The sequence below is a fragment of the Arachis hypogaea genome, chromosome 6 (genome assembly GCF_003086295.3).
Source record: "Arachis hypogaea cultivar Tifrunner chromosome 6, arahy.Tifrunner.gnm2.J5K5, whole genome shotgun sequence".
Lineage (NCBI taxonomy): Eukaryota > Viridiplantae > Streptophyta > Magnoliopsida > Fabales > Fabaceae > Arachis > Arachis hypogaea.
This window is the reverse complement of record NC_092041.1, coordinates 111,630,709-111,643,728: the sequence shown is the minus strand read 5'-3', so window position 1 is coordinate 111,643,728 and position 13,020 is coordinate 111,630,709. Positions and strand designations below refer to the sequence as shown.

Sequence of the window (13,020 nt, the reverse complement as noted above, 5' to 3'; positions counted from 1 at the left end):
AACACAAAAAATCCTTCCTCGGTTCCTTAACACCACCCCCAAACTTATACCTCCAAGTTACCAAGCCAAAAAAAAAAAAAAAAAATAGTTTATGTCCAACAACTCCAAACTCACTTTTGCACCTTATTTCATTACTCCTCAACTAAACAACTACGTTTTTGAGTAGATTATTTGTGAGAATATATTCATAAAAATAGAATTGTTTTGGTCTTTCTATCATTCACTATAAGACAAATATATCATTGACAACTTATTTGTATGAGGCATATGATATTCTACTCATTTGAAAAGGTCTATATGAGATAATTTTCCTACTATATATCAAGCTTTATACTATCATAGCTTATACTTTTTTTACTTTATTATATAATTGGAACCTCATACGAAGGTGCTTATCGTTGTTTTTAGATGAAAATGCACACCAAATATATATTGGTATGTGACATGTTGCTCAAAAAAAAAAGAATTTTTTGGCAATCTATCGATTTTATTAGAATTTTAAAAAATCGATAAGTTTAATAGCGACCACTTCCGTCGTCGATTTTTAATATTATCAATAGTTTAACTGTTGATTTGACTGTCGATTTTAATGATGTTTTTTGTAGTATCCAACCCTAATTTTCACCTATATTTTGTTTGCAATACCTTGAAAAATGGAAGAAATTGGGGGGGGGGGGGTCGTTGGTCGAAGAAATAAAAATAAAATAATATTAAATGTAGAGTCTAAATAATGATGATGATGATGAAAGTTTGTTAATGGCGCAAAGAATAAATGAGGGTGGATTTGTAAGTTCATTTTAGAACTTATTTGCTTTTGGTTTTTACTGAATTAAGAATTTTATTTGCCGTTGAGTCTGTCGAATTAGAGAATATTATAAGGAAAAAAAAAATCACCTGTAAATCAAATTGATCTCTCAAAATTTTATTGAATTAAACAAGTACATCAAATTTGCTAATGTGAACTACATTAATTTCAACACCAATTTTCGCCCGCAGTTTGTTTGCAATACGTACCTGAAAAAATAATGGAAGAAATTGGAGGTCGTTTATGAAGAAAGAAAAATAACATAATATTATTAAATGTGGAGTAATAATAATAATAATATATAACACGTGTGGCTTCATATCACTACTAAAAAAAATTATTTTTAGTGGTTATTTATTTGTTTTTAATGACAATAAATTAAATATAAATAATTTTATTTTCTCTCTCTTTATTTTATAAAAAGAAGAGTAAATTAATTGATAATAACCTTATTAAGAGATACTTTCTATTAAGTATCAATTACGATCCAAATCGGATAATGATATGGATAGTCTCTCTAAATTTGATTATATATATATATCGTAAAATTAAAAAAAGTAAACCATTTTTGTTTTTTATTTCTTTTTATAGACTAGTTAGCAGTCTCATTGCCATCTTTGCTTCTATATCATTAGTAGTGTTGCTGCCATCAACTGCCGCTAATCATGAAAAAAACTGCTGCAAAGACGCACCTATCTTGTAGTGCCCACCAAAGCCACTAGCAGCAACAACAACAATCAATAACAATAATGTCTTTCAAATTGAAGAAAACATCGTCCAATCTGCGAATCTGCGGCTTTGCAATAACTAGGGATGACAAAATGCAAAATGAGTTCGGTGTATGTAAGGGTAAGAGAAGATGGAGTAGAGGCAGGGGGTTGGGGGATAATTATATGGGATATTTAGGCACACAATAATATAAAAGTTGCAAACATAATACTATCAAGCGTTACACTATCATAGCTAATAGTTTTTTACTTTATTATAAATGGAACCTCATACGAAGGTACTTATAATTGTTTTTAGATGAAAATGCAAGCCAAATGTATATTGGTATGTGACATGTTGCTAAAAAAAAAAAGAATTTGATTTTATTTTACTAACAGTTACAAATTTTGATGTTGAATCTTCGCATAAACAAATAACTATAGACAACTTTGTCTAAGTTTTCTCTCAATTAATAATATATGGGCCAATCAAGACCTTATTTTGGAGCAAAAAAAACTATTAAAAAATAACACAATCATATATTTGCAGAGATAGATATATAATTAAGTGTATCAAATGGTCACACTACGAAGAACAACGGTTTCAATGGTGAGACCAGGACCAAAGCCAAAAAGCACACCCCAATCAAGTCCTTCACCGGTGGTTTTAAGTCCTTCTTCAAGAGACTTCTTCCTCATCAAATCCATGATGAAGAACACACATGCACTTGACATATTACCATAATTACTAAGCACATCTCTAGTAGCTTTCATTTTTTCTGGTTTCAAGTTCACCTTCTGTTCAACTTGGTCCAAAATTGCACGTCCACCAGGGTGTGCAATCCAAAATATTGAGTTATAATCAGATATACCCAATGGGTCAAAAGCTTTACTGAGTGCGTCGTTGATATTTTGCGAAATAATATCAGGAACACTCTTGTTAAGATAGAATGTAAGCCCAACTTCACGAAGGAGACCACCGATAGCTCCATGGCTGCCAGGGACGAGTTTTTGATCGGTCGAAACAATCTCAAAGATAGGCTTCTCAACCTCTGGCACAGGATCAGAACCAATGATAATCGCAGCAGCTCCATCCGCAAACAATGCTTGTCCTACAAGACTATCCATGTCTGTCTCACTAGGACCACGGAAAGTGACAGCGGTATTCTCAGAACAAACGATAAGAACACGAGCATCCTTGTTGTTTTCAGCCAAGTCCTTAGCCAAACGAAGAACAGTGCCACCAGCGAAGCAGCCTTGGTGGTACATCATGTACCTCTTGACGCATGGGTCGAGTCCTAAGAGTACGATGAGTTCATAATCAACGCCAGGCAATGCAACACCGCTGGTGGTGCAGAAGATCAAATGTGTGATTTTAGACATTGGCTGTCCCCATTCTTTGATGGCCTTAGTTGCAGCCTCTTTTCCAACCCTTGGTACCTCCCTGATCATCATATCTTCCCTTGCATCCAACGACGGTGCCTTGTATGCACACATGTTAGGATTTTCTTTCAGTATCTCTTCCGTTAAGTACATATGTCTATTCTTGATCTGTGTTCTTTCACCTGAAATAATAATGTGTAATTCGCATCCATCATTACCTTTGATAAAGTCTAGAAAATGAAATATATAGCAATAATATTATTCTTGAGTTATTTTCGTAGTGACTTAAATCTTTAAGTACCATTTGAATATATAATTTATCCAAATTTGTAATTATAAAAGTAATATTATTATTAAGTAGTTATTACTTTTAATATCAAACAATGAATATGATATGTTGTATAATATGTTAATTTTGCATTTTAATTAATATAAAAGTAAAATGAAATTTTTTTAATAAATATTAAATAAAATAAAGCTAAAACACTTAATAAAAATACATACAAATGCGCTGAAATTTCTTCTTGAGATCAGTCATATGCTCGCTATTGGTTACTTTGAAATAGTAATCAGCATATGTACTTTGATCAACACAATTTGATGGATTTGCCGTGCCAATTGCCAATACAGTTGCAGGACCCTCTGCTCTTTGAACATTGCGAATCTCACTCACAGACACCATCTTTTCTTAGATGTGTTTTTTGGATAGCAAAGCTTCGCTATGTTCTTTGGGATAGCAAAGCTCAGTAGCTATGTGTTTAGTATTTTGGTGAAGAATTAGGCACGGAGAAGGGGGACATTTATATGCATCAGATTAGGGGCATATGTGGAATTAAATGGAGGAATTATTAGAACATATGTATAAAACGTGCTCAACAACTCAAAGTATAGTAAACTCGTAATAATGTTCCTGGATTATTCAAACCATCAGCAGATGTATTCTGACTTCTTCGTTGTTTTATTGTTTTACTTTGACTATGATTGATTGTTTTATATATGTGACGGCTATTTGAACAGATGCAGTAGGCAGTTGGGCATCACGTGCTTCGTTAGTACCATTTATCCATATCATGCTGAAATCTCTTCGAAGCAAAAATGTTTTACTGTTACAAGTTTATAAGTTGTGAATTGCAATAGTTTTTTTATGAAAATATATTTCCCATTGATAAAATGATGAGAGAGTGACCAGTAATAAAAATTATATATAGTATATATGTAGTAGTATATAAAATAATATAATTAATTATATTATTGTTTAACTTGTTCAAGCAAGACTAATTAATTAAGACCAGACATATATATGATGGTAAACTCCAGTGTCATCCACCATACTCCTCAGACACCCAGTCAAAGTATACATCGCTTTGAATGTTGAAATTCTTATTAAAATAATAACAGTATAATTAGATGGCCTTTAAAAATTGTCTTTTATTCAATTTTTAAAAAAATAAAAATAAAAATAAATAATTTTCCTAATTTTTTAAATAATTATTACCATAAAAATGGGTATAAAAAATTAAAATAATATATTATTAAATTTAAAGACGGACTAAAAACTAAAATTTAAAAAATAAATAGTATTTCTGAAATAATAAGATCACTTAACTATAAATATACAATAATTAATTAAGTACCACTAGTTAATAAGTAACACACAAACATTTTTAATTCGAGAGATTTAATTTCAACATGACATGGATATAATGGTAATAATAAGCACGAGTGCCCAGCTACCTACTGCATGCACCTATCATCATATGCCCAAAACTACGATACTCCTAACAAACGGAATCAAAGTTGATTGCCATAAAAAAACAAAGAGAAATAAAAATACTACTATATTCTACCAAACACAAAATAAAAATAAACCAAAGTCAAAGTAGAACAACTAAGAAGTGAGAGAACATCGTTTTCGAGCACTGCTGACCATTTGAGCACGCTTTCTATTTAATTCCACATATGCCCCTACTCTCAAGCATATAAATATCCCCCCACCCCTGTCTAAGTCTTCATCAAATCAAAATACATTTGTTATTCCAAAGAACATATCTGAGCTTATTGCTATCCCAAAGAACTTAGCTAAGAAAACATGGTGGCTGTGAGTGACATCCGCAAGGTTCAACAAAGGGCAGAAGGCCCAGCAACCGTGTTGGCGATTGGTACAGCAAATCCAGCAAATTGTATTGATCAGAGTACATATGCAGATTATTATTTCAGAGTAACCAATAGCGAACACATGACCGACTTAAAGAAAAAATTCCAACGTATTTGTAAGTATTGTTATCAAATATTTTAATGTTATTTAATTTAATATTTATCAACCTAAAATTCATTATTTTACTTTCATATTAATTATTGATACACAACAATTAACATATTATACCGTGTACCATAATATGATATATATCCAACTCATAGTAATAACAATAATAACTACTTAACAAGTTACTATTTTCCTATGTTTCTAAACATAACAAATTTATTTTGGTCATATATACTTTCTTGATCTTTCACATACTCATTTATTTACTCATATATAATTAGATTTAATACATTATATCTATAATTAAATTTAGATAAACTATTAAAATCAAACCTGAAAGTTTAAATTAAATCACTACATGAATAACTTGAAAGGTTTGATATGCGAACTGAACGGAATTTAAAATGTCAAAACCCAATTTTTTTTATATATAAGTAGATGATTTTTAAATTTGAAAAAGAGTACTGATGGATGTGAATTACATATCATTATATTTTAGGTGAGAGGACAATGATCAAGAATAGACATATGTACTTAACAGAAGAGATACTAAAAGAGAATCCCAACATGTGCGCATACAAGGCACCATCATTGGATGCAAGGGAAGATATGATGATTAGGGAGGTACCAAGGGTTGGAAAAGAGGCTGCAACCAAGGCCATCAAGGAATGGGGCCAGCCAATGTCTAAGATCACGCATTTGATCTTCTGTACCACCAGCGGCGTTGCGTTGCCTGGCATTGATTATGAACTCATCGTACTCTTAGGACTCGACCCATGCGTCAAGAGGTACATGATGTACCACCAAGGTTGCTTCGCTGGCGGCACTGTCCTTCGCTTGGCTAAGGACTTGGCTGAAAACAACAAGGATGCTCGTGTGCTTATCGTTTGTTCTGAGAATACTGCAGTTACTTTCCGTGGTCCTAGTGAGACAGACATGGATAGTCTTGTAGGGCAAGCATTGTTTGCGGATGGAGCTGCTGCGATTATCATTGGTTCTGATCCTGTGCCAGAGGTTGAGAAGCCTATCTTTGAGCTTGTTTCGACTGATCAAAAACTTGTCCCTGGCAGCCATGGAGCCATCGGTGGTCTCCTTCGTGAAGTTGGGCTTACATTCTATCTTAACAAGAGTGTTCCTGATATTATTTCGCAAAATATCAACGAAGCACTCAGTAAAGCTTTTGATCCGTTGGGTATATCTGATTATAACTCAATATTTTGGATTGCACATCCTGGTGGACGTGCAATTCTAGACCAGGTTGAACAAAAGGTGAATTTGAAACCAGAAAAGATGAAAGCCACCAGAGATGTGCTTAGTAATTACGGTAACATGTCAAGTGCATGTGTGTTCTTCATTATGGATTTGATGAGGAAGAAGTCTCTTGAAAATGGACTTAAAACCACTGGAGAAGGACTTGATTGGGGTGTACTTTTTGGATTTGGTCCTGGTCTTACTATTGAAACCGTTGTTCTCCGTAGCGTGGCCATATGATGCGCATAGTTATATGTCTTTGCATATATACAACTATGTTATTTTTTAATAATTTTCTTTTACTCCAAAATATGCCTGGTTCTGATTGGCCCATATAGAATATTATTAGATGAGTAAAAACTTAGACAAAGATGTCTAAAGTTAATTCTTTATGTGAAGATTCAATTTCAAAATTTGTAATTGTTGGTAAAAAATATATCATATTCTTTTCAATTGAGGAACATGACGCATACCAATATTTGAGTTGCATTTTAGTCTAAATACAGCTATAAGCACCTTCACGAGGTTCCATTTAAGGAAGAGCCAAAAAGTATATATTAGGTATGATAGCACAAGGCTTGGAGTATTATGTTAGTTTCTAGTTTTTTATGCATGTTGTCGTGTGTTTGAAGTGTCTCATGTAGTTTCTAGTTTTTTATGCATGTTGTCGTGTGTTTGAAGTGTCTCATGTAATGATATAATAATTAATGTTACTTTCTTGTATAATTTTTAATATGTTATTATACGTACAATCTTGAATATAATAAAATTAACCTTGTAGAAAAAACATGTCATCTTGCGTTGTAGCAAATACGGAATAAAATTCAATTTCATATATAATATTGTGTATTGTTCTACTCATAACTTATGTTACACATTAAAGTAGCATATATAGTTGTTCAAATATATTCAGTACACTACAAGAAAAATATTCATTCAACCACACTTTTTTTAAGTTACATTTAAAAAGCGTAGCCTATTCATAGAATAGATTACGCTTTTTTCCATGTTACCTTTTTATAAGAGAAAAGAAAACACAATTGTGGTATCATTTAAAAAGTGTAGCCTTAGATATTATAGAAATCACTTATAAAACGTAGTCGTATGTTGATATCTATGGGTACACGTTTTAAAAAAAAAAAGATTATTAGAATATATATAGAAAATTAAAAAAAAAATAATGAGGGACCTATGGCTACACTTATATAGAGTAGATATGGTATACAATGTGGCTACACTTTATAGGTGATGCAATAGCGTTGAAAAGTGTAGCCTATTCTGGTAAAAATAGAAGCTGAAAAGCGTAGCCTTTGGTCCTGGACAGCATCACTTGAAAAGCGCACCTTATTCCCAAACGCCAAAAGCGTAGCCCTTGGTGCAGAAAAGCGTAGCCTTTGAGAATAGGCAACGACCGAATAGGCATCCCCCACTAAAGCGTCTCCGTAGCCCGAAAAGCGTAGCCTTAGCCTAAGGCATCATTTTTTTTCACTTTTGGCTACACTTTTCAAGTGTAATTAAATGGGTGTTTTTTTTTGTAGTGGTATTAGGTTATTTGGTTATATATACCTCTACAAACAGAATACGTTTAGAACGATTATGCTACATGTACACTAAAATTAACTTTTAAAATTAATCATCAGTACAATATACATATTAGAATATAAATACATATTAAAAATAAATTAAATCATATATGTATTTATATATAAATACATTAATAACTCATTTTAGTGATTGATTTTAATGTACAAATAATATTTTTAATTTAAAAAACAACAACATTTCTTGAAACCGCCGGTATCTACTACTTTTGTAATGAAATTCAAATTTTTATTTTTTAATTCAATTAAACAACTTTAACTCTAAAAAAAGTACATTTTTAGTCTTTATATTGGGATAAATTAACATCAAAATCATATTTAAATTTTAATTTTATTGACAAAAATAACCAAAAAATAACGCAAAACAAATAAGACTTCGAAAAAATTAAAAACGTGACAACAAAATATATGTGACGAAAACCAACGAACAAAAATATCTTTTTTTAACAAGCAACAAAAACCGATTTTGTATTTAGCAAATAAAATACTTATATCCAAATTTTTGTCTAAATATTTAGGTAAGTATTTAGAATTGCATGCAAATATCATAGCAAGCTTTGATCACAAGACTTCTTTTTCAGTTTTTCACAAAAAAAAAAAGTTTACTTGGAATAAAATCACTAAATTTTAATAATGGAAATGTTTGATCATTTATTTGTCATTTATATTTTTTAAAGTTTTTTGTTGAGCAATATAAACTTTTGTATACGATTTTTGTGGTTTATCATTAAAATTAATCCTAAATGGGGTGTTTTAGTCTTTCTAAAATGAAATTAATTAAAGAATATTAGTTTTAAAAGGGCATTTAAGTCTCTTAAATTAATCTTGAATGGGGTATTTTAGTTTAATAAATTAACCAAACTTGTATTTTAAATTTTTGAGTAAACTACCATTTCTACCCACGAAAGTTGAAAACGCTGACATATCTACCCATAGAAAAAGGAAATTACCATTGGTACCCATGAAATATGGGTTCCGCACAACAAAATTATCCAAACACTAAAAAATTACCCAAAATTCCTAAATTACCCTTATCTTCACCACCACACCACCTCTTTCACCCAATCACCTTTCTAACCCTAACCCCATTCACCCAGCCACCACCCCTCTTTCCCTTTCTAATCTCAAATCCCACCACCACCCCTTTGCATATCCGTAGCAGCTCCTGCGCCGTCGAAGCTCGGGGATGCGCCACCTTCCTCCGCGAGCTCGCCAGCGCCAGCTTTTGCTTCCACTCCACTTTGAAGGAAACGTCCAGGATCGATCCGCGATTAACAGCGCAATTGCGCCGCTGAGGGGAGAATATCCAAACCCGAATCACAGACAGGCGGCACTCGAATCTATATACAAGAAAATAGTGAACTAAGGGGATCACAACGGCGAAGGGGGCCAATCGAGGAGACTGGAGGAGCTGGATACAGCGATTCGGAAGTAGCGAATCGTCTTCTTTTAAGTTTTTCAGGGGAGTGGCTATCAAGCTCTTTATTCGGCTATTCAAAAAATTATGTATAGAAAGTTGACTTCTTTCTTCATTAAGCGGCCCTTTACTCAATGAATAGGAAATATGACCACACACAATAAGAATCCCCGCGATCTGGGGCATGAAGCAGTTGTCTCTCAATGGGAATTCTCCATAGCATGACTAGGCAATCAAATTGATTGAGTCGGATAAGCCGTGGCCCTGATGGTCAATGGCATAGGTGGCGAATCCGGCCTTGGCGAAGTAGATGTCGGTGAGCTGGAGGAACCAGTTGGATTCACCAGTAAATCCGTGAACGAAGGCGAGGATTCCGGTGACAGTTGCGGGGGATAGTGGGAGCCACCATTGAGTGAAGAGCTTGAGGGGTGGTGGTGGGTGAAGGGGGTGGTGGTGGGATTTGAGATTAGAAGAGGAAAGATGGGTGGTGGCTGGGTGAAGAGGGTTAGGGTTAGAAAGGTGATTGGGTGAAGGAGGTGGGGTGGTGGTGAAGATAAAGGTAATTTAGGAATTTTGGGTAATTTTTTAGTGTTTAGATAATTTTGTTATGCGGAACCCATATTTCATGGGTACAAATGGTAATTTCCTTTTTCTATGAGTAGATATATCAGCGTTTTCAACTTTTGTGGGTAGAAATGGTAGTTTACTCTAAATTTTTTTATAATCAAACACAAATTTCTAATGTCTAACTAGTACAATTAAACAACATTCATTCTAAAAGAAAATTTTCATCTTTTCAAAATTAACTTACATGGTATATGATGTTAGTCTTTTTAATACTAAATTTAGATTTCTATTTTATAATACAAATTAATCAATCTTAATTCTTAAAGGATATTTTATTCTTTATATAATTAATTTTAAAAAAATATTTTTTCGTTTTATAATCAACACAAAAATAGTATTTTAATCTTTTATAATAAACTTTTATTTTTAAATACAGAACTTCGATCCTAAAAATAGCATTTTAAGCCTTTTAAACTTAATAAAAAGAATATATTTGTTTTTTTTTTTCAATTATGTTTTTCTTGAAAAAAAAACATAAATAATAAATCAAGTGAAGATTAAATTTACATAGATCCCTTAAATTAAAAAGTGTTACGTACATATTCCAATTTATATATCTATATAAATCGACACATCTATATATCTTTGATTTAACATTTTAACTAGTAAATTGAATTAGTGTTAGTTGAATTACTAAGATTACATACAAATCGTATAGAACTGATTCGATTTATACCTAAATGGTGACTTCCATGGTAAACCGAATGAGATTAATTCGAATGAGATTATTCGATTTATATGCATGTGAATAAATAGTAAATTGAAGAAAGCTGTTTAAATTTACGCTTGTTTTTTCTTCCTTAGTAAATCTAATTGGTTAAATTCAATTTATAAACAATGAGCTAAAAGACATAAATCGAATCCAATAGGTTCGGTTTATCATGTATTGACCTACGCCAATAGGATATTACAAATTTTTATAGTATTCCTAACATCTTTTAAGTCATTTTTTAAAAATTATTTTGCATAGAATAAAATATTTTTTGTAGTATAATTTAAATAAATTTATTAAAAAAATTTATTAAAAAATATATTTACTCAGATTTTAAATACAATACTCTTTTACATAATTAATAATTTAAAAATTAAAAAATTATTTTATTTCATGCAAAATAATTAAAAATGGTTAAATTTAAATGTAAATATTCATACATGTACGTAAATTTTAAATAAAATACTTTACATAATTAATAATAATTTAAAAATTTAAAAAATTATTTTATTCTATACATTAAAAGAATAAACTAATAAAATATTTAATTATAAAACTTTTTTAAAATTAATATTTATTTATTAAATTAAAAATAACATACATAAATCGAATCAATTATATTCAATTTACATGTAATTCTAATAATTCGACTAACACTAATTGAATTTACTAACTAAAATACTAAATCAAAAGTAACCGTGTCAATTTATATAAATATATAAATTAGAACATGTACGTAACACATTTTAATTTTTTAACTTAGGAGATCTACATAAATTTGATCTCACTTGGTTTATATATATATATAGTCCTTTTTCTCGTTTACCTGTAATTCTTAACAAGAAAGTATATTATATATATATATAATTATATATTAAAAAAAAACCGACATAATAATATTTATATAGTTGCCAATGAAGAATATGATAACGACATATGCCTCTTACTATACATACACTAGACTACTAGAGGGGATGTATTATTGCATGCTGATGTGGACATAAATAGTGGAATATCTTAATCAAATACGTTTTAATTAACATGTTATATATCTTAGAAAGCGGTCTCGTATTCCACTGCACTTAGCGAAACATGATATTTTATTTATGTTGATCATTTAGATATAATATAAATTATGTAAACGTTTAAAATTTTGGAAGCTTTTTTTGAGTAAACATGAAAAAGAGAAATTTACGGTGAGCTTCAAAGCGACTATATAATTAAAAAGTATTAAATTTTATATATTATTTTGTCTAACCATGTACAATGAAATTTAGTGTCATGGTGTATTTTTGACTTTTTGCGTGCTCTTAAGTGTACAGCTGAGTTGGCAATTTATTGGAAATTGGCTTAATAGGCATATTTGTGTAATCATGGAAGAAAACAATTTTTGGTAATCATAGAATGAATAAGAAATGATCCTAATTGAATGGGAAGAATACTATACACGTAATTGGATAATTTGTTTTTTAAAAAATACAGCAATGTTCCAAGAAAATAAGAGATGAATTGAATTATGCAAAATACAGTGACAGATAAAATAATATTTTTGATGAGAGAAAAAATTGAGTGAGATTATCGTGAAATCGAACTATTTAAATGTATATGAAATTTGTATTAATTTGTTTATTGTATATTATATGGATGAATTATTTGTGGGGATAAAGTTGAAAATTTTTTTAATGTATTATAAAATGAATAATTGAAAATAATATAGAGTTCTTTAATATTATGCAATATTTTCGTATTCCGGGCAAATTTAATCGCTCATCAATAAGTGAAAAAAAATCACTCTAAATAATTTGATTGAAAAATATATCCCTTCAAACTTCAAATTAAAGTACCATGATTTTCTGTTGGTTATATTAAGGGCAATTTACATAATTAGATTGTTTGGACTTTAAAATTATTCATTTACAACTTTATAAAATAGAAGACATACATACATTTTTTTACATCTTTATAGAAACTGCTACTGGCAGTAGCGGTTTACAGAGACACGTAATCCGCTACAGGCAGCCGCGGATTACGTGAACGAATGGCAACACAGAAACCGCTAAAGGCTGTCGCGGTTTCTGTTGAGGTTGGGTTGGGCATAAACCGCTACTGGTAGTAGCGGTTTACGTGTATGGGGATCCGTGCGTAAACCGCTGGAGGCAGTAGCGGTTTACGGTGAGTTTGGGTGCCTATATAAACCGTGGTAGGCAGTCGCAGATTCTTCATTTGGAGTGGATCTTGGGCAAGTTAGAGAGAG

The 13,020-nt window shown here is 31.2% G+C and overlaps 2 protein-coding genes across 2 annotated transcripts; one reads left to right on the top strand and one right to left on the bottom strand.

Moving 5' to 3' along the window:
* Positions 1-1,874: 1,874 nt before the first annotated feature.
* LOC112755723 (stilbene synthase 3-like) lies at positions 1,875-3,682 on the bottom strand. Its single transcript, XM_025803987.2, has 2 exons — positions 3,400-3,682; positions 1,875-3,077 (listed from the first exon to the last, which is right to left on the bottom strand). Exons 1-2 carry the CDS (start codon positions 3,575-3,577, stop codon positions 2,086-2,088), a joined length of 1,170 nt encoding a protein of 389 aa, XP_025659772.1. The 5' UTR covers positions 3,578-3,682; the 3' UTR covers positions 1,875-2,085.
* Positions 3,683-4,900: 1,218 nt separating this feature from the next.
* On the top strand, positions 4,901-6,870 carry LOC112755722 (stilbene synthase 3-like). The gene is made up of 2 exons (XM_025803986.3): positions 4,901-5,165; positions 5,658-6,870. Exons 1-2 carry the CDS (start codon positions 4,985-4,987, stop codon positions 6,647-6,649), a joined length of 1,173 nt encoding a protein of 390 aa, XP_025659771.1. The 5' UTR covers positions 4,901-4,984; the 3' UTR covers positions 6,650-6,870.
* The last annotated feature ends 6,150 nt before the right edge of the window (positions 6,871-13,020 follow it).